Genomic DNA, 21,725 nt, shown 5'->3' with positions numbered 1-21,725 from the left:
ATCCTTCTATTGAATATATTGTTTTGTCTACCTTATTTTTTAGAGTTCTCTTCCATCCTTTCATTCTTTTTTTCACTGATGCAATTTCTCATCTTTCTGTAGATGTTGAAGATTTTTTTTTAAGTTTTTATTTGCTCCTGGATTTTTATCATTCCCATCAGTTCCTTCTCCCTGCTTTGATCTGTGACTTCTTGGAGGTTTCCCTCAAACATGTGATGGTCCCTCGCTGTCTGTTAAGATCTAATTGGAAGCATCACTTTGCTAACTGATAGACCTCACTGCACGGATTTGGCGACCACGTCTCTGAATTTTGAACCTGCCTTGGGTTCTGTAAGCCAGATTGGTTTTGTTGTTCCTGGCCCAGTCACTCTGTAGTTCCAAGGTTGTGCTTCCTCTGTTATGCCATGTCAGTTACTACTCCTTTATCTCATTTTTCATCTTTCAAACATCAAAAATCATCTGCAGTTTATCCTGTCTTGGGTACAGCTTTTTTAAAAAAATACTTTTAATTCTAATGAGATGATATCTCTGAAAGAAGGTGGGAAAAGAAGTAGATTTGTGGTTGGTCCACTCAAAGTTGGATTTATACTTTGAATGTAAATTCTGAGTTTAAAAGTTTTGATTCAGTATAGTTAATGATAGTGATTCAGACAATACTTTCTATTATACCTACAATTAAAATACTGTACATTTCTACTAGGGCCTTGATTAAGAATCCTGTTCAAACTACTCATCCTGCCACGTTGTCCATTAATGTGCAGTAATGTGGATGGAGTAGTTTACCCTAATGCACTTCTTGTTGTTTTGTTGCTAAGTCAGACATGACTCTTCTGCGACCCCAGGGACTGTATCCCACCAGGCTCCCCTGTTCATGGACTTTTCCAGGCAAGAATACTGGAGTGGGTTGCTATTTCCTTCTTCAGGGGATCTTCCTGATTGAGGGATCAAACCTGCGTCTCCTGCATTGGCAGGTGGATTCTTCGCCCACTGAGCCACCAGGGAAGCCCCAGGCTAATGCATAGAATATTACAAAATTTTAAGTTAAAGTCTTAATAATTATTAATAAACACATCTAAAGCTTGTGGAAAGGGGAAGAAAAAAGTGAATTTCTGCTTAATTTTTTTGATGGGTTAAACTCAGGCAGTAGGCAGGATGGGAAGATTCACTTGGGTGGAGGCAGAATTTCAAAAGGTGCTTGACTTTTAATGATAAGTTTTGGGGGAGATTGTTACTTATTAGTCTTCCAGTATGATGATTTTCTAGTCTTTGCCATTAAACCTGAAGTCTACTAAGTAAGCCTTTTCCCTTCTTGTAAAGATTGTAGAAGTCCATCTGTTCTGTCCTTAGCTCTGAATGAAGGTAAATACTCTTCTTCATTGAACATTAAACTATCAGTGAGTGGGTTCTGCTGTTTGATTTTTGTATTTGCATTTTATATCATTAATCTTTGTCAGTGTAGTTTATTGAGGGTTTGAGCCAGTGATGATAAGGCTTTAATCATAAAGGACAGTTACCTTAAATTTTAAAGTGAGATGAGGGGAAAGTAACCTGTTGGCAGCTAACACATCCAGGCTTTGCTCAGAGGCTTTAATTCTGCCATCCTTTAGTGAATAGTAGATGCCAGAAGTTTGAATCGCTTCAGGAGTAGGCCTGGAGAAGTGTTCACTATTTCTTTGGTAGGATCTAGCCAGTAGTCTGTAGGTTACTGATAGACTAAATGAGCACCCATAGTCTGTAGGGCTACGTCTGATGAAACTTCTTAAACGTTTCAGCACTAATATTTCCAAAGATAAACAGATATAATTCATAATAAAGAAAAAGTTTTAATAGAGAAAAACGGGACAAATGTTACCCAAAGCCAAAGCTCTACAAACTAGTCTATATTTTGGTGCATTTTCTTACTATTTTTATTCCCCTCATAGATAGATTTTATAGTCAGAACTGACTTTTACTGTGTGTAATGTGTCATACTCTTAATAGTGGTGACCTTTTAAAAGATAACTTCATTTAGAATGCAACTGTTTGAATGAACAGTTTTCATGCTATGTCTCTTTTGAGATTCTAAAATTACACATTAACCAGATGGCTTAAGGAATATATGAGTTTCAGTTGAAATCATTTCTAGCTTGAAGGAGAAATTCTTCCAAATAGTGGTACTTTTCAGGTATGTTATGTGTAGAACTTTTTGTTAATAAGGAGTAAGTGGCCTTGCCATAAAATACCTGAAACAAGCAAAACGGTGGCTTATACACCCATTTGGATAGTTCTTATTATTGGCTACTGGCAATGTTTATTTAAATGCTCTGTATTTAAAAAAAACATTGACTAGATTTTCTCCTTGTTTCACCTTTGATGCGTTTGTGGAGGACACGGATAGAGTGTGACAGCGTGGTGAAAACTACTTTATTTTAATAGAAGGAAGGAAGGCTCATCTGAATTAGTAAACAAAAACCAAGAAAACCAAGTGTTAAAACTGTTTGTGTTGTGTGGTATTAAAGAATGCTATTACTCAGAGCTACTGACAGTGACTGGGATTTGATTATTGGCCTTTACTTAAAGGAAGAGAATTGTCCTCACATAGTTCAGGCTGTTTTAGTATTTGACTATGGCTGTGTTTTGGGCTCTTCACAAATAAGTGGATACTCTAAAGTGTTTTAAAGATAGCTTACTCTCTAGAGGGTCTGACAAAGCTCTTTGTCACCTACCCAGCACCACTGCAGATAGTTTGAATGTGTATCATTAGCATGATTTACCTTCCAGTTGTAATCGATCTTAAATAATTGGTCAAATGCTTCTTGATTCCTAATTTGTCCCAGATTCTGTCCTCAGCAGCTGGAGGAGGAGCAGTAAGAATCTGTCACCTGGAGGAGCTTGCTTGCTTACTTAGGAGGGGGATACCAGGCAAGCAGTTGAGACCATGTAACAGGTGGTGAAACCGAGGTGTAAGTGTGCAGAAAGGTAGAAGTTTGGTGGTGTGGCTGCTGGCTGAGGTTTGCTGGAGGTCGATGGGGTCAAGCTTGCTGGGACAAGGAGGAGGAAGAAGCCACTGCAGGCAGAGAGCAGCATGCGCAAGGCAGCAGAGTGGCATGATGAGTGGCAGATAACATGTAGAGTAGAATTAATAAAACTGTGAGATGAGTGGAAAGTATTCTCTGAGGCTCTCCCTTGTGTAATATAGTGGCAGTCTTACTTAACCGTGAAATTCTCAGAGCTGCTTTGTCTGTTTCTTGGCTGTGAGAGAATCTTAAAGCTATACCCTTTCATCCTCCAGATAAGGAAGCTGAGGCTCAAAGAGATCTATGGCCTTCAGGTCACTAGTGATAGAGCAGCCCTGGCATGCCCAGCCTCTGATTCAAAAACGCTTGTTTCCTCACACTGTCTCCCAAACTAATACATTTATGATTGGCGTTCATTTACTGCAATGAAATGCTCTCACATCGATATTATATAAAGCATTGCATTTAATTGTAGTAAATGAATAGAAATAGAAATCTCCGCTGCATTTCATTGCTTAAGGAAGAAACACTGAAGTCTTACTAAAAGCTTTCTCATTACTATAAAGGCAATTTATAACAGGTGCTTTCCAGGTTCATTTGTGGGTCCTTTTTCAAGAGCAGCAGTTGATACCACATTTCTCAGATCTTGCCTGTGGAAGTTAGAGTACAGAGGTTTCCCATGGAGCTGCCCGTGATGCAACACTCAGCAGTTCATGGAGTATAAGGAAAATCTTAATGCTTTATCGCTGGACATTTTAACCAGGGAAAAAACACACTTTTATAGGTTTAACTTACTGTGACATTTTCTCCTATCTCCCTTCCCCTTCAGGTACCTTCAGGGCAGCTTACTAAAAAGTATAGCTCATGCCCAACCGTATTTCTAGATGACAGCACAGTCAGCCAGCCTAATCTTAGAACCACAATAAAATGGTGAGTACAGCTAGGTTGCCAAGGCTGAGTGGCAGACCCCGTTCATGCTGAAAGCATCCTCGCCATACATAATTTCATTCCTTTGGTTTGTCCTTTTCAGTGATCAGGTTAAGAAACTGGTGTCAACTCTATGTTGGTTTCAAGGACCTCTCAATATGAGTCTTCCGTTTCCATGTTAATCCTAGAGTACATGATAGAAGGGAAAGTCAGTTAGCAAGTGAGAAATCCCAGGAAAAATGTAAACCTCATTTGATTCATTTCTATTGTTAAGACAATGTTGAACATAATGAGAAACAGAGGTACCTGTTTATTGTATGTTTCTAGAAAAAAATTATTTCTTTATGAGTTGGGAGAGTCCTACAACTATGTAGACTAGTTTGGAAGCTACCATTAGAAGAAGGAACAGCTTGTCCCCTACTGGCACCGAAGTGAATCTGCAGTTAAATTTAACTGGACTTGGTCAGATTTATCCCACTGTGCATTTTTTTCCTGTAGTATTTCTGTAGGAAATTTTACTTCTCCTTCCTCTCCCCCAAAGAGGGGGAAAATATATCAAAACCGTTTTAAGGGGCATACTCTCAAGCTTAATTTCTCCATAGATGAAATTTGTTCAACTGAGATTTTAACTTAATAGACACTTTTAATTTTTGTTTTTGTTTTTTTTTTAATTTTTGTTTATATATGTGTATCTCTAACACACTGTATCAATCAAAGCAGAGAACAAAAAAAGAGATGAAGTTTCAGAAAGAAGGCTGTGGCCAGGCTTATACTTAAGAAGACACGAACAGTGTTACGATGATGAAAACTATTCCTCAACTTCTGGAAGCCCCTCATAGTCCACAATTGGAGATGCACAGTCCAAAACGCCCTAATCATGGGAATGTTCAAGTTTATTTAAGAGAGAGAATTAAAAACCAGACAGGATGCAGAGCTTCCTACCTCCCTTGGGGTTGTCCATGGAACATTAGCTAATGTCTTCTTAGCATATGAATGTTGACTTTCCAGAACAGTTTGGGAAATGCTACTTGAAAATATTAGTATCCTTATCATTAATTTTACTTTTCTGTCTTAAAAATATAATTAGCTTATGAATTTAATTTAATTTTTAATGTGCAAGGCTTTTTATTTGTTAGCTATTTAAATGATCAGTAACTTCTAACTTTAATTAAAAACAACCAGTTCACAATCATAATAATGTAACTTTCTTATAATATTAGTTTCAGTCAAATCGTATTTCAACAAAAACTGAGCCCCATTGCTCTTTAAAGTCCTGAGTTTTGGCACTTCTCTCATAATCACTGAATGTTTTTATTCAGCCAAGACTCTAAATCTGTGGGTTAAAAACTGCTCTCACTGTGGCTAGACTCACAGCTTCTTTTGAATTCAGAAGAGCCTGATGTTCCAGTATATAATTCAGAAGTAGTTTTAAAGATTAACCTTGCTCAGACAAGTAGGTTTCATGCTTTTTATTCTCAACCTAGTCTTAGTGTTTGGAAATACAGTAAATTTTTTTCTCATTAAGTTTTAAAAATGACCATTCACATTCATTATTGATGAAATAAAGGTTTACTGAGAAAATTAATAGGGCAAATTGGCTTTTAGGAATGATTTTGAAAAATACGATGGGATTAGTTTTCATTTGGGGTAGGTGAGCCTTACTAGAATCACTTACGCAACTTTTTCAAGATGTATGTCTCTGAACACATACATGAATCCCACCTTTCCTCCCTGCCCTCAAGACACAGTCTGTGGGTCTATCTGCCTCTCTGTCCCTGTGTCTCTTTCTCTCACACACAAACCCCTTTTGACGAGCTGAGGAATGATGTGTGAGGCATGATTTCATAGACAAAAGCATCCTGAGAGATTCTGATCTTAACCCTGACTCATTCATTCCTAGACTTGGCTGCACGTTGCAGTCCCCTGGGGAGCTTTAAATACAATCCTGTTGCCCAGGTCGTACCTAATGCAGTTAAATCAGAACATTTTGAAGCAGAAGCCAGGCAGTGTTTAAAGCGTCCCGGGTAATCCAGTGTGCAGCTGACCTTGGGAACCACTCTCTGCTTTGAGGGTAGGAGAAAGAGAACTACTTCTGATAATTGGTGGGACCTTGAGTAAGTCAATTTTAAGCCTTGATTCTCTTATTTGTAAAATGGGTTAAGTATCATATTAGGTCCAGTTGCCCTTTTTATCATGTAACTTTTAATTCTGTGACTTTAAAATCAATTTGAAGAAACTTTGAAGCACTATAGAAGTATCCATCTTTGATGCTAACAGTGTTACAGGCCTTTCTGCAAATGCTAAGATTCTATAGACGAGTTACAAAATTCAGGTTTGCCTTCTCTCTATTATTTTGAGTTTCATTTTAGATACTGAGAACAAAGGGAAGCAAATAACTTAATCAGAGAACCCCTTAATTGCCTAATACACAGCATCTGTGAATAACTTAGGGCTATAGTAATGTAAAAACTATCTGAGGACTTGTACCTGTTGGTTAGTTAATACCTTATTTAAAATAATGTGGAAATACCTGTCATTAATAGTGTACTGTGCTGTATTGTGCTGCCTTATTAGCAGTGCTTATTTCAGGATAACTAGGCCTATCATCAATTTTGTGACTATAAAATTTTGCTATTAAATTTTCTAATAATTATGTGTGAAAGTGATTTTAAATCCGTTTTATTTGATATGGAGTATTCGTATTACTTACTTTTAGAGAAATAATGGAAAATAGATGTTTTAGGGGGAATACCGAACGGAATCAACTGAAATGCAGTGCCTAACAAAAAGCCACACACACAAAATCTGTATGGCTTAAATTTAACCATGTGGATAGATGATGTAACTTGTATGGGATGAAAGATTCTTTGCACAGAAGGACAAATGACCGGGGACATATATAGTAATTTATATATTATAATAATCAACCCAAACATGTCTTCTAAGAGCACATCTATATTTTGGGTCTCCTAATTTTGCTAAAAGCCAAAGAACCTAAAACATGGGGGATACCACCTATGGGTACTGCTCTGAATTAGGGTGTGTGGGGGCCACTGGGCATCTGGATGGTCTTACCTCTCTGCCAACCCTTTAAAATGTCTTCAGGCCTAATGTGATAAAAACCACTTGTTACAATATTTTTTTTCCCTCCACAGTGTGATCTTAGCAATATATTACCACATAAAGAACAGGTGAGCTCTTTTAAAACCTGTCTTGTTATTCCAGCTAATTAATTTACACAGTATCAAGTTTAGTGTTAATAACAATAGACAGTATTAGAGTAAGCTTTTACTGTTAGAGTGCTTTCATTACAGTATTGAAGTGAATCATTTATTTTTATTTTGGGACTCTTAATTCTTTAAGTTTTATGTGGTTTATATGGATATTTACTGTATTAGAAATTGAAATTTAAAATTTAAAAAATTAAATCCACTGTATGTTAAAACAGGCTTTCCTTAGCACTGCTGAAGTTTTGAGCTGGATGAGGCTTTGGTGTGGGGTGCCACCCTGTGTGTCGCAGAGTATTTAGCAGCACCCCGGCCTCTGCTCTGTAGGTGCAAGTAAGGTGTTCTGCTTCTCTCCACATTAGGACAGGAAAACTGTCTCCTGAGGGATGAGATCACCATCTGACTGGGGACCCCAGTGTTTAACATAAGTCATTTTTTTAATGAAAAATAACCATTTTCCACAACAAAATAGTGGAGAGGATAGTATCTCATTAATAGGAGACAGTTGATTCTCATGTCAACATTGTCTTCAGTCATTTGCTTTGAAGAAGCAATATGAAGATCCAGCTACATGCAGACATATAGTTGGGAAAAGGTGAATTTTTAAAGCCTTGAGATAATTGGGCATATTCTTTGATACTGTCCCCAAAATCCACATGTGCCAGTTTATTAAATTAGTTAAGATGGAGTTCCAAGTCATTATCAGTGAACTTGAGGTAGATACTATGTTAAATTAATGCCCGTTGATCTGTCATGCATACTGAGTGGACCTTTTTATCTGTACATGATTTTATAATATTATACATTGTCATTTGCCAAGTATTGGTTCACTTGTCTTCAGACAGCGTCAAAAACTCACTGTTGTTAGTATCACTACCAGTCTTATCGGAAAAGTCTTTAAGTATTGATAAATCAAGCTCACCATAAATAACACACTGGAAGGTACAAATTTTCCAAAAATCCTAATATTTTTAGCTTGATGGTTTGAATTTTATCATTGGCAACAAATAGTTTAGAGTTTTCTTTGAAGTGACAGGCTCACTTTGTTCATTTTTGAAAAAATGACTGTCAGTTGGTGTTTCATGAAAAAAGTGGTTTAAATATGTTCTAGGGGAAAAGTGACATGGTTCCCGGTGAGTTACAAGTGCTCTTCCTTGGCACGGCCATGTTTCAGTCCATGCAAGTGCTTAATGCATCCTTTCCGCTTACTCAGAGTATGAGGAAGAAGAGTACAGGTTTGAGAACACTTAATGTTTACTCTTTCATCATGGATGTTCTTAAGTGAAGCAGATTTTTTACATTCATTTGGCCAGGAATAAGTGAATGACTTCTAATTTAGTTTCATACCACTGCCTTGATTCACACTCAGAAATGAGCAATTTTACCCACTTTTGCTTTTATACCATCATAGTTAAGTGTCAAACAGTGTAGAGGCAGGTGATGTCTTGGTATTCTTATAAAAAAAGTTTTGACCTCTTGGACTTACAGGATTTCTGAAGAGGGGCCAGGGGAGATTCCCAGAGGCCTATAGACCACATTTGCAGAACTGCTGTTTAAATGGGCACAGTGTAGTAGTGTGGTGGAATTTAAAAGAAAAAGCCTGGTCTCTCTTAAAAGACAATTAAAATTTTTAACTCAAACTATTTAAAAGAGACAAGAAGAAATAAACAATAAGACTATAATATGAAGAACAAAAGGGGGTGGAGACAAGAAAAAATCATGAATCTCATATTTACATTCATTGAAGTTAGAAGACTTTATTGCCCACTACTACCACTTTATAAAATGTCCTTGTATATTCCATTGTGAGGTTAGTGAAGTGGAAATGTATTGGTCTACGAACATTGCCTGTTAGAAGGGGTCTGTGTGGGTAAAGGCAGGTCTGGCTGGTTGTAGAAGAGATTTCATGCAGCTTGGTGTGCTGAGTATAAAATAGGTCAGAAAACCTTTCTAAGGGCAGAATCCAGGAGAATATGTAAAACTGTTTGCTTCATTAAGGTTAAGCTTCCTCTACTCCTCTCTCTACTTTTAGCAGATGTTTTACTAAGCTAGTAACTCCTGAATTAATTTTTAAAATACACATTCTTATTTTATAGAGATGCCAATAGGTCCTTGGACATTTTTGATGAGAGATCACATCCACTCACAGTAAGTGTCACTTTTCTTGAAGGTGTATTTTTCTCTTATTACAGTTGTGTTTATTTCATGCTGATTTGCTTTGAAGTTAATTACTAGAAGAAAATTATTGCCTCCAGCTCAAAGCCAAGGTTGTCTTCCTTTAAGTCTTCTTCCCCCACCCCATATTATGTCAAGTAATTTTACCAAAAGCATGTTGTGTCAGGGGTGTGACTGATAAGAACCAAGTTACGCTTTGTATGATGAATGAGCAGGTAAGTAAACATACCCAAGTAACAGAAAATGTAGGTTTTTAAAGGATGATTTTCCATAGCATCACACAATAGAAACATTTCCTAACACATATGTAAGACCTCTAAGGAGAAAATTTAAAAACTGTTTAAATTTTAAAGTAATTAAAATGACAGGGTTTAAAAACTCACTTCTTCAGGTGCTCAGTAGACACATGTGGCTGGTGACCGCTGTGTAAGAGAGCACACTCTTAGAGCCTCTGGTTACAGGACACTGGAGAGGTGTTTTCATAGTTGACTGCAGAAAAGTCTGATGACGTACAATGATCAGCAAGACTTTGAGCCTAAAAAGAGTTTGCATTTGGTTAGAATTCTTTGGGGAAGAAGGTGAAAATACATTTTCTGAGGTTGTGCTTGCATTTTTCTTTAATGAATGGTAGTGAGTATTGAATCACTATGGTACTTTAGGATCCAATTGTTTATATTTAAAAGACTACAAGATATGTCACCTAGTCAAAATTATTTTAAGTAGCACGTGGGCCCACGTGTGAAGATTGCTATCTTGAGGGTACTTTTAAGTATTTTTCTTCAGTGGATACTTAACATTGTGTTTTTTCTTCTTTCAGCGAGAAAGGGTTCCGGAGGAGTACTTTAAGCATGATCCTGAACACAAATTCATTTACAGATTTGTTCATACTCTTTTCAGTGCCGCCCAGCTGACTGCTGAATGTGCAGTAGTGACTTTGGTAATATATTTTTCTCTTAATAGAAGCATCTCTAGAAATTTTTTTCTTGTACAGAAGGTATGGGCCTGTTTTTCAAATGAAAGTAGGTTCCTGAAATGATCATCAGAACTTTATTAAAGAGAAATGTATCAAAAAGAATTAAAACATACAGATTTGAGCTTTAGTAATCATCATGATTTACAATGTTGCCATTGCTTTTCTCATCACAAAACAGTTGATGTTAAAGGCAGCAGGAGAGACTTCTGGTTTCTCCTTCCACACCTCAGGATGCATGCACACACAGTGCACTCAGGTACACACCGGCAAAGTGTGCTGGGTGGTAGGATGGAGGCGATCACTGAACTTCCTGGCCCACGGCAGGTGTAGATTCAGTGTGTTTCTGAGTCTCAGGCTGTGTTGCCTAGGCAGTTGTGATGTGTGTCTTGATTGAGACCGACTGCCTTCACCTCCCTGACCTTGGACGACAGTGTTAACCATCTCTGCTGTCCCCTGGTGCCTGCGTGTGAAGGTACCCAGGACTGGGGTGTCAGCAGTGCTTGGAAAGGCTTTACTCAGGTTAGCCTGCCGAGCTCCAGCTATGTGAGGACCTTTCTGTCATCCATACTGAATTCCTATGGTAAGATTTTATTATTTGAATAATACATCATATTCAGCTGAGAGGTAGTTGGGATTGCCTAACTCCTCCCTATAGCAAACCTATAGGGGAAGGTCAGCTGCATGGTCTGAAGGGAGGGCCTGCGTCCACCGCTGCCTGCGCCCCTGCAGACAGAGTGTAGGAGAGGAGGCTTCCCCCCAGTGGGCCCCGGGTCAGACGCAGGCCTCTTCTTGGAGCTGCGAGCCAGTTACAGTGCTCAGTTAGCATGTGCTTGAGAGAGGCAGGAGTGGCGCTGGCACGTGGAGAGCTGGGAAATGCAGGCAGGAGAGGGTGTGTGGGTTGGAAGAGGGGCATTTCTTTGTGGACAAGTGAAGCCCGATGGACCTGTGCGACAGCAGAGTGACCGTGTCTAGCAGTCATTTGACTGTACGGGATTGGAGCCCGAAGCTGAGCGAGAGGCAGGGAATTACGTGTAGCTGTTCAAATGCAGAGAAAGTACGTTAAATAAAAGTTGAGGAGAAGATAGATCTGTGGGGACTGTCAGCACTTACAGGACACATCCCCAGAGGAGTGGCCACTCGGAGCGGTAGGAAACCCAGGAGAGAATCAGAAGAGCTGCCAGGAGAGCTTGAAGAAGGAGAGCATGGTGCATGTGCTGAGTGCTGCCAAGGAGCTCCTTAGGGCATACATAGGCACCAAATGCCTGCCCGTGTCACGGTTCTCAGTGCTGGGCATAGAGGAGAGTTCTTGCCTTTCTGAGGGTAAGTATAGCAGACATAAAGGTTTTGTTTTTCTCTAGTTTTTATGGAGTATGGTTCATTTACAGTGTGTGTAAGTATCGGGTGTACCACAGAGTGTAAGACTTTTTAAAATGAGTATTTTTAAAAAGATGACTGTTTGAAGTAGTAGTGAAAGCTAGAAAGAGAAAGCAAGGTAACGGGATGGAGAGATTAGAGGGGCTTCCCTGGTGGCTCAGACAGGAAGCAGTCTGCCTGCAGTGCAGGAGACCTGGGTTCCATCCCTGGTTTGGGAAGATCCCCTGGAGAAGGGAGTGGCAACCCACTGCAGTATTCTTGCCTGGAGAACTCCCCATGGACAGAGGAGCCAGACGGGTCCATGGGGTCACAGAGTCAGACACGACTGAGCGACTTAAGGCATGCACGCTAGAAAGACCAGGAAGAGCCTCTTTACAGAGGTGAGATCTGAACCAGGACCTGGCTGGACTGAGGAAGATGAGGGGCCTGATAGCACAGGCAGGGGGCAGATCACGAGGCACAGACAGGAGCGGTTCTGTGCTGAGGGATCAGCAAGGCGCCGCTGTGATCAGAGTAGGGAATGAGGGAAGGCACAGGCGATGAGGGCACAGAAGGACGATGGCATCTCACACAGGGCCTCGTAGCTAGCAGGCCACAGAAGTGACCTGTTTGATGGGAGAGCCCTGGCAGATGTTGGGCAGGCCCGTGAAGTGCACTTAATCTGAGAGGCTCTCCTGGCTGCTCTGGGGAGAACAGACTGTGGTTGGCGGTCAGTGGAAGCAGAGAAGTTAGGAGGCAACGGCAGTGATAGAAGCCAGAAGTGTCGGACAGAAGAGCAGAGCCGGCAGGTGACCAGTGAAAGTGGAGATAAGAATTCCCAACAGATGGTAGTGAGATAACTCAAGTGGAGGTCTTTGGTCCCGGCAGCCAGGCGTGTGGCAGTGTCTCTCAGCTCTGAGGGCAGGCCTGGGGAGTGGGGCGCTGTGATGAAGAGTGCTGGCTGTTTGTCATGAAGGCAGCAGTGACCATGCCTCAGTAGTTTCAGCGGGGCAGTGGCGGCCAGGGGCAGACTAAATGGGCTAAGGAGAGGATGGGTCGTGAGGAGCCAGTGTCAGAACATTTCCTGAAGGAAGTGTTCTAAGGGGTGGTGACGGATGGGCTGAGAACGTGTAAGAGAACATTGGAGAAAATCTCTGACAGAGAAGGGGGTTTGTTCAAGAAGAGATGAATTGTGGGAACAGTGTTCTGCAGAAATGAGAGGTGGGACTGACTTCATTCATAGAAGAGTTAGCTTCAGGGAAAAGAAAGAGATGTCACTTCCACTGAGACAGGAGGGCAAGTGGTGTAAATGAGACCAGGTTTGCCTTTAGTGAAGCTGAGAGGAAGCTGAGGGACTGCCCCTGAGGCTGAACTGCCTCTGTCAGTGCCATAATACAGCAGAGGGGCGGACCCTGTGGGAGACTCGTTCTTAGAGAGTACTGCCGCATGCGGAGTTCTCTGGGGAGTGGGGGGCAGAAGTTCACTAAGGGTATATAATCTCAGTAACCGTGTTTGAAACACAATTGAGTTTGGAGAGCTTTGGTAGATCGGAGCTGTCAGTCTGATAACGGGACATTTTTCTTTTTGTCCAATGGCATATATTTTCTTCTGCAGAGGTAACACCATCACAACTTATGTCTTTAATCTTTACTCAGCTGTTAACTTGGTCTGGTTCTTTATAGAATAGCCATTTGACACATATAAAAGAAGCCATGAAGTCATCCCACAAACTACCTGGCTGATTTAGAGGAGCCCCAGGGATTCAGACACCGGCAGCTCTTAACCACCTTAGAACCAAACAAATTGACTAAGTTGCAGAATATGTAAGACCAATGAGTTATGAAATAATGGAGATGTGAAAAATCGGGGATATGAACAGAGAGCTCTTTTGTGCATGAATCTTCCCTAAAAAGGCACTAAATGGAAAGCACAGCTGCTTTGTGCTGCCTGTCCTGCGTGGCACAGCAGGGAGGCTCCTTGACCTGGGAGGCTCTCTTGACCACCAGTTATTATCTTCAAGTTCACCCTCTGAAGAGAAGATAAAGAAATGCTCAGTCTTACCAGAGTTTTACATACTCAAGCTTTATGTAAAATTGCCACGTACCCACCACCAGTATGGTAGGTACGTTGCACACGGTAGGCACTCAAGCATTTACTGAACGGTTGAATCGATGCTGGGCTATACGTGCTGCCTTTTACAAGTGGGAAGGTAATAACACAATGCCTGTCTTTAGAATGCTGAGATGTCCTTTCATTCCTGTGACCAAAATTGGGTTGGAAATTCACATGGGCAGAGTAGAAATACCAGACTGAGAAACATTTGCCTTACAACTGGCCTTTGGCCTTGGCTGGCCGAGCAAAAGTATCTGTAGAACCAAAAAATAAAAGACATGTTAAAAACAGATGAAACCTATCATTCCTAACAATTCTATCACGGCCCTTAAACTGAACTAAAATCAAAGGTCAGTCTTCTACTTTTGCAGGTTTACTTAGAAAGGCTTTTAACTTATGCTGAGATCGACATTTGCCCCACTAACTGGAAAAGAATTGTTTTGGGAGCCATTCTTCTTGCCTCCAAGGTTTGGGACGATCAGGCTATTTGGAATGTGGACTACTCCCAGATCCTAAAGGACATTACAGTTGAGGACATGTGAGTTTGTAAGGTTACGGTGAACTGTCTAACCATTTTCCAATACCTTATTTGCTCCCATAAAGTTTACAGCCTAAGAAATGTTACATTTTAAGAAAGGTTACGTTGCGCAGAGAGCTGAACTAGGTATAAATATAAAATTAGACCTCTTTCTGTCTAGCTGTAGTGTAACCATTTGTATTTCCCATCATTAATTAGTTAAATCTTGGTGTGTTACTGTTGTAATATTCTGCTTGATAAATTGAAATTACTTTTCTGGTGGTTTTTGCCGTTTTACAAGCTCACTACCAGAACAACATGATGCAGTAAAGAACTTCACGTCTTTCTTAAAGCTGTCTACCAGGTCCAGTCTGTTTTTAAGAGACACATGTCTGGCCTTGGAAGTTAAGTGGTCACTGCTGAGGTCTTAGCACCTCCAGACTGCTGAGGTTATAACTTCAACTTGAGTCACACATTGTACGTTTGTTTTTGCAGGTCTTTTCTTCTTTTGTAATCTGAGGTTGTCTCTAAGGTTCTGTTGTTACGGAAACCGTGATATACAGATGACCAAATAGAAAGGTTTCAGATCTCTGTGTTCTGTCTCCTCCACTGTCAGGAGTGTTCCCCATGTTTAGAAGTAGGTCTGCTGAGTTAGGAAACTCCTTTGTCTCGGGTAGCCCAGGAAGTGTCAGTGGGCCTCACCCGGGGCACTCAGCAACCACAGCGGTACTTGGTGGGGCCTCGAGTTAACTTGGGGGGTTCCTCACAGATGGCATGCTCCCATGGGCGTGAAACATCAGGCTTGCTGTCTGGCTGCAGGGAAGGGCCCCGAGGGTGGGAGGCAGCAGGAACCAGAGAGGTATTTGCAGCAGACTCTAGATGTGCTCACTTGACAGCAAAAATGTCCTTGTGGGTGGCATTTAGGAAAACGTAAAGGGGCACCTCTTTATTATAATGAACAGCAGAGGACAATCAAGGTCATGGCAGGCAGTGGCAAGAGTTTGTTTTTGTTACCTTTGCCCCTGACTCTTAATTCAGATTTACCAAAGTGCATATTTACAACTGAAGCAAAGAAGCTTGTGACTAAGAGAAGGGACCAGTGATTGTTGGTAGCTGTCCAAGTGGCTTTTGGTGAAAATGTCCACTTTGATGATAAAAAGTGTCATGGTGATAATGCTGGTAGCCACCTTAGTGTTACGGCAGATAATTTGAGATAAGTAGAAGTACTTTTGGAATTTGTAGAAACTAAGGTGACATTGAGCACCACTATCATCCATCTTTGAACTGGTTCCTTGAAGGAAGGAAAATGTGTAATCATAAACACCAGGTCTGCCATCATGGCAGCTGAAATTTTCTCAGAACCTGCAGCTAAGCTAATGGGGGCTCTGGGTCCAGTTACAGCATCAGAGAACATGCAGGGAAGTGTGTGGATGTTCATAGATGTGAGCCCAGTAGCACTGATGGCAGTGCCTAGCTACAGGAAGAAGCTAATTGTAAACAGCACTTTTCTGTGTACAACAGAATCACCAGGAGCTATGTTCGTAATAGGTTGCTTTTGTTTATGATCTTTGGAAACTGGAGAGCATTACAGCCAAGTGTTCAAGTCACATTTGTCTCATCCCCCTGCTGTTGGCTGCTATTTGTAATGGTCTCATTTTGAGTCTAAATTGAAAAATTGGCATCTATCAGCTTTTCCTTAAAAGTTTTCTAACATCCATGTATCTTGTTTGAATATATTGAGCAGCTGCTGTTCAGAAAATTTGCTGCGCCTATCAATGGCATGCTCTTCAGTCATCTAGTCATTAAAAAAAAAAAACAACGCAGAAGCGTATTCTGTAGTCCTAATGCTTTTTTCTTCAGTAAGTAAAGCTCTGTTAATAGACATGTTAATCCTATGAAGTACTGTGTTTCCACACAATTAAAATGTATTAGTGGAAGAGAATATAAAAGGGATAGTGAAGTGCATTTATTCCCGTAGTAAATTAAGTCCTGATTAGCTGATTATCAAAACATTATCTGATTTACATTTCTATAGACTTATGGCCATATGAACAGGAAATTAATTTTGGAGGTAGGTTCAGTTAGGTTTAAAGTTCGGCAAATGAGAAACCTCATTTCTGCTCACACTCTGCTCTCCACGCAGGAGAACATCAAACATTTGATGACTTACCAATGGATAAAATAGTAACACTTTAAAACCAGGAAACAAATATTTTGAAAAATAAGTCACTTTCATTTGTCTGGGTATTTATCATTTTTATATAATTAACTCTTTAAAGTGATTGCTGTGAAAGTGGTAAGACTTACTCTGATTTTATTTACTTAAACATTAGACAAGCTAATGACTGTGTATGGTCCCACAGGAAAGACCTGCTCCCAGGACCCTACTTTCCCACTTCATTGAATTTGCCCCCTGCGTGCCTATGCACCTTCTGTCCTAGTCAGGGCCGGCGGACGGAGCACAGGGGGAAGTGCTCCATTGGGGTCATTGCTCAGGTGCATTTAGTCTAGCCAAGACGTCTCCCCTTAATCCTACTGCCTCCCATAGCTTAAAAAGTGTATCCCATCCTGTCCCAGGAACACCTTCTGGTCCTACTGGGATTAAGAGGAACAGAAACTTGCATTCTGCCCTTTGCCACAGTCCCCTGCACTGGAGCGGGGGGAGGGGATTCCCTTTCACATGGAGTGTAGCTTATTTATTTATTTATCTGAGATGAATCCTTGTTGCCTCAAGAGTCTTCTCCCCTCAGAGATAATAGCAGTGGCTCTCCATGGCCCCATTTGTTGCCGTGGTGATGTGCCTACTGCTTTTGTTGGCGTGTCTCTACTTCAGTAAGCCCCTTCCTGTTATCGGTGAAAATGTCTGCAAGTTCTCCAGAGCTAATAAACAGCATACATCATTCCTTTCATCTGATGACTATAGCGGGGCCTTGTGAGTGAGCGTGGAGCATGAATGCACAGCTGCACTAATGGAACTCTGAAGAAGGAGCCCCCGAGTCAGCAGCATGGGTGCATAAGAGGGCCGTAACCTCCCCACCTTGTCCCAAACTCCAAGTGCCAGGACGCAGGAAGAACCACAAAGAGCTGCACCTTGTTTGAACATGAGTGTATTAATCCAGCTGGGGAGCCATTATTTATTTCCAAACTGTATTTAGAGCTGTTGTGGCACAGAATGGGGTTTCTAAAGATAGCCCAGTTGACTAAAATTGTCCTATGTTGGTTTTGTCTTCTCCTCCCCCAGGAATGAGATGGAAAGGCACTTTCTGGAGCTCCTTCAGTTTAATATTAATGTTTCCGCCAGTGTTTATGCCAAATACTACTTTGACCTTTGCTCCTTAGCAGATGACAACAACCTGAGTTTTCTAACTGCTCTTCTTAGCAAAGAAAGAGCACAGAGCCTAGAGGTAAGACTGGGGATTCACTAACTGGGTTTTCTGTCAGCCACCAAAGCCAGCATCTGTGGCTGACTTACACTACGCCGTGACTAACAGTTTGAAGAGCTTATTAACCCATTGGCATCTTATTCCCTGTGTCTTTTATGGGTTAGATAGAGATATCCCATTATTTTTTTTAAAAAAATTACAGATATCTCTTATGTAACCATAATTCAGAATATTTTAAATCAGATTTAACTGTTCTTAATGGTTTTCCATTTGAACCTCCACACTTACATATAACCATACAGGAATAATTTCTTATAATTGTATCCCTAATCATATGTACATTGATAATTACTTACCACTCTTAACTGCCTGAGCTTGTAGTGTGTGTTTGTGTGTATCACAGTTCAGCCCCATGAGTTTATTAGACCAGAAGCATCAGGGGCTAACCTGTGAGACCTATACTTGGAAATTATAATGTGGGTTCAGAAACTGGATGTAGAAAGTAGGTGGGTTTTTAATGGAAGTGGTAACAGACATGGGATGAAGGCATTTGTAGTAGTGGTTTGCAGAGTAATTTGAAGTCGTTTGTGATTTCTGGTGGGTATACAGCAGAATGTGCCACTGAAATGAATACATATAAAGTTGACACTCTTTTGGTACCTTGGTACTTTAGAAATAAGACATTTTTCTACAATAATTTACATGCATGTAAAATAGCACCTTGTAGTGCTTCATCACTAGACCTTTCTTGCCTTCAACACACACCTACCTCATTAAAATGTTCTTAGTGTGTAGTAAATAATGAAGACTGAATAGAAGTTGAATAGCTGGGTAAACACTGGTTTTGCTCAGGTGTGTTCATTATGCTTAAGGACCTAGTATGTAGGTAACATCATATTGCTGTTAGATGGGGCCTATTTTGGGAACCCGGTTGTTAAATATGTTCCTCCCTGCCCCAGCAATCTCATCATAGCCCTTGAAGAATATTATCTTAGGGAAACAGCAGTGTAGATATGAGCTATCCAAAGTAGCAGCAACTGTCAACCTAAATGAATGCAGATGTGTGGCTTATCAATGCTGCTTTCTTTAAGGTTGGAACTTTTTTCCCCCAATTATACTTACGTTCTATCTGATTGACTTTCTTAGGCCATCTCCAGACTGTGTGAAGACAAATACAAAGACTTGGGCAGAGTTGCTGTGAGAAGGTCTTTCAGCGCTGATAATTTCATTGGTATTCAGCGCTCCAATGCCATCCTCTCATGAACAGAGAGAGGTGAGGGGCTGTAACATCATGAACCCCTCGCAACAAGGACTGGAGAAATACCACCTCTCCTGCTCAGAAACCAGCAAAGTTAGTATTTTCACCTAGGAGAAAGACACTGAATTCAAGAGACTTGCAGACAGCAAAGGTTATGGTCATAGGAAAAACTGGACCTTGTCAAGGCAACACACTCTTCTGTCCTTTTTAATGGAAACAGAGTTACAAAAACCACTCCAAAGCTAAAAGCTCCCAACCCACCCACAGATATTTGCTTACTGTGTAGGCCGATAACTGTGAACTATGTGAGGTTTTTTTTAATAGTTTAAATTTTTAGACTTTAAAGACACTATATAACTTTTACTTTTTCCTATTTTTCTCGCCCATATTGCTGCATATTCCTTTAGAATCAATGCAGTATTGCTGTTCAAACAATGAGTCCTGACGACTCATAAAGCCACTTAGGAACAGACTGTTTGAAGGATTCTTCCTCCCTATTTCATTGAAGCTGCTAGTCATTTTTGGCAATCAGTTTAAACCAAAAAGCTGCTGAATAACACTTGTCATTCAGTTTTTTTGCAAGCACTACTTATTAGCATATTAGCATGTTTGGGATCATAAGCAGAGAAAGTATGTTGTTACCTACTTCTATTGGGTCCGAGCTGCGTTTCTTGTTAACTCTAATGGTGCTTCTCATTTTCTGATGATTTTCCTCTTTGTTAAATACTTGTATTAAAGGATATTTTCATAATTCTAGCCAACCTGTTAGTCCAGGAATAAGCAGATAGTGAAATAGAAGGTGTCCCAAAAGTCTTGGTGCAAATTTAAGCTTTAATACAGTGTGCTTGGATGCTACAGACACAAAATGTCACTTGAAAGTTTGCTTGAATTTCTTCTAAACTCATTTAGTTTTGTAAATCTTAGATGTTAAGCTTTTAATTTGAATTTTTTGTTTCAGTCCCTCTTGAAGATGGCAAACAATAGGCTGAAACAAAAGATTAAAATTAAGAGCTTAATGTTTAAAATTTACAAAACTAAATGAGTTTAGAAGAAATTCAAGTAAACTCTCAGGTGATGTTTTGTAAGTTTGTAGCATTTATATTTCTACAAGTATCAAAGCTTCAAATTGCACAAAGACTTCAGGAGGATATCTTGTATCTTTATAGACCTGGCCTCCTCTTTTTAAAATAGTCCTTTGCCTGGCTGGGCTGTTGATCTGCTTGAGCACGGAAGTTTCTTTTTTCTAGGTTTGGTAAAGGAATAATGAACAATAGCATTAGTTCTCGGTAATAAACTGAAAGGAACTGGACCCTAGTAGTAGTGACAGGAAAGTAAGCGACATGAAACAGCTTTTCTGTTCTGCGTGTTAACCTGGCTGTAGGTGTGTCACTTCAAGTTGTTACTTGAGGAAAGATAAATCTTAGGAACGCTTACCTCAGGCTTTTTAAAACACAGGGTACCACTTAGCCACCAGGAAGCCCATTAAAAGACAGGGAGGTCCAGTAATCAGTCTTTTAGGAAATTGGTAATGATGTCACCTAAACTTGAAACATTAAAAAAAAAAAAAAACATGTTCTCAACTATGTAAAATCTTTCTCCTACCTTCTCAAACATAATCCTAGGAATTTTGCCTGTAAACAAAGCATTTCTGGGCTAGAAATACTTTCTCTCTTTATAGCAAGGCTTCACATTATATTGAGTGCCACAGGTTCCATCATTTTTAAAGGACAGAGACATAAATGATAAATAATGGATATAAAATATTACAGTCTACCACCTCAAAAAATATTGTTTATGGAGCTTGGAGATTCAAGTATCGATTGCAGTTTTATTTTGAAAAGAATGCTACAACTTGTGTGGTTTTTCTTCCTCATGTTTATATTAAAAGAAAAGCTAATAAACTCTATTTTAATTAAAATACGTGGCTGTTGTGCATCTTCTCACTGCTCACATAACATCACGGCTCTGCTTAGCGCAAATGTTCTCAGTCCACTCTGATAGGCAGGCCTGAAAGCATTTTCCGACTCCCCATTCAAAAGTTTCTTTGACCGTTGCCTTTAGTTAAGAGGCATTTATTTCTTCGGCTTATGTTCTTTTCAACCAGAAGATAATTTAGTACACTTAAAATCACTGGCTGTGGTGCTCAGTGGCATGGTGCGTTAGATGGCACTTTGGAATTGTGTGTTATTGTACCAACCGGGGAAAAAAGCACACTGGAAGATAAAAGGTAAAACACAGAAAGGAGTTACAGAAATACTGTTGAATCAGAACATGAGTTACTTGAGGATTTCAAGCCACTGAACAGGAGAGAAAATGGAATAAGAGGAAGCAGAACTGTGTTGTTATAAAGAGGGTGATGTTAAACAAGCCATGTGATACACCAGACCACCATCAGGTTTCTCTAGGACCCTAGTCACTGTACTCGCGAAGTATTCCGTCACTCCTGATAGTACTGTTGTGTCTTCATCCACCTTCATTCACTACCTAGGGTCAGATCTTTTAACTTTGTTCTTGGTAAGTTGTTGATTAGGAGAAATAATCTGAATTAGTGCAGAAGGAGAGAAAAACTATGACAAATCACTAAGATAGTTTGTACCATGTAATAATATGCCAGTTACTAAGCAGAAATGCTGTCACATCTTGAGTGGTCAAAGGTTAAAAAAAGTGGGGGTAGGAACACTGCTTGGACACGACTGTAGTTTGAAGACAAGTTAGAATCACTAAAAATTGCTCTTTCAGTGTTAATTCTAGAGACAATTACAGCCATTTTGATAAATGGAAAACTTAAAGATTCTCATAAGTAC

At 40.1% G+C, this 21,725-nt stretch overlaps 1 protein-coding gene across 2 annotated transcripts in view; it reads left to right on the top strand.

The window, feature by feature from the left end:
* The window catches only part of LOC133050098 (cyclin-Y-like protein 1), a 35,303-nt gene extending 14,462 nt beyond the window's left edge, over window positions 1–20,841 (top strand). Inside the window, exons 4-10 of one of the 2 annotated variants that reach the window (XM_061134222.1) lie at window positions 3,826–3,926; window positions 7,079–7,114; window positions 9,247–9,298; window positions 10,143–10,262; window positions 14,135–14,301; window positions 17,522–17,684; window positions 18,810–20,841. In XM_061134222.1, coding sequence (XP_060990205.1) covers window positions 3,826–3,926; window positions 7,079–7,114; window positions 9,247–9,298; window positions 10,143–10,262; window positions 14,135–14,301; window positions 17,522–17,684; window positions 18,810–18,926 — 756 coding nt within the window. In that variant the 3' untranslated portion in view covers window positions 18,927–20,841. The remainder of the gene's footprint in view (window positions 1–3,825; window positions 3,927–7,078; window positions 7,115–9,246; window positions 9,299–10,142; window positions 10,263–14,134; window positions 14,302–17,521; window positions 17,685–18,809) is intronic. The other variant, XM_061134223.1, reaches the window with a different exon arrangement.
* The last annotated feature ends 884 nt before the right edge of the window (window positions 20,842–21,725 follow it).

Source organism: Dama dama, chromosome 31, assembly GCF_033118175.1.
Source record: "Dama dama isolate Ldn47 chromosome 31, ASM3311817v1, whole genome shotgun sequence".
Taxonomy (NCBI): Eukaryota; Metazoa; Chordata; class Mammalia; order Artiodactyla; family Cervidae; genus Dama; species Dama dama.
This window is presented reverse-complemented; position numbering and strand designations above follow the sequence as displayed.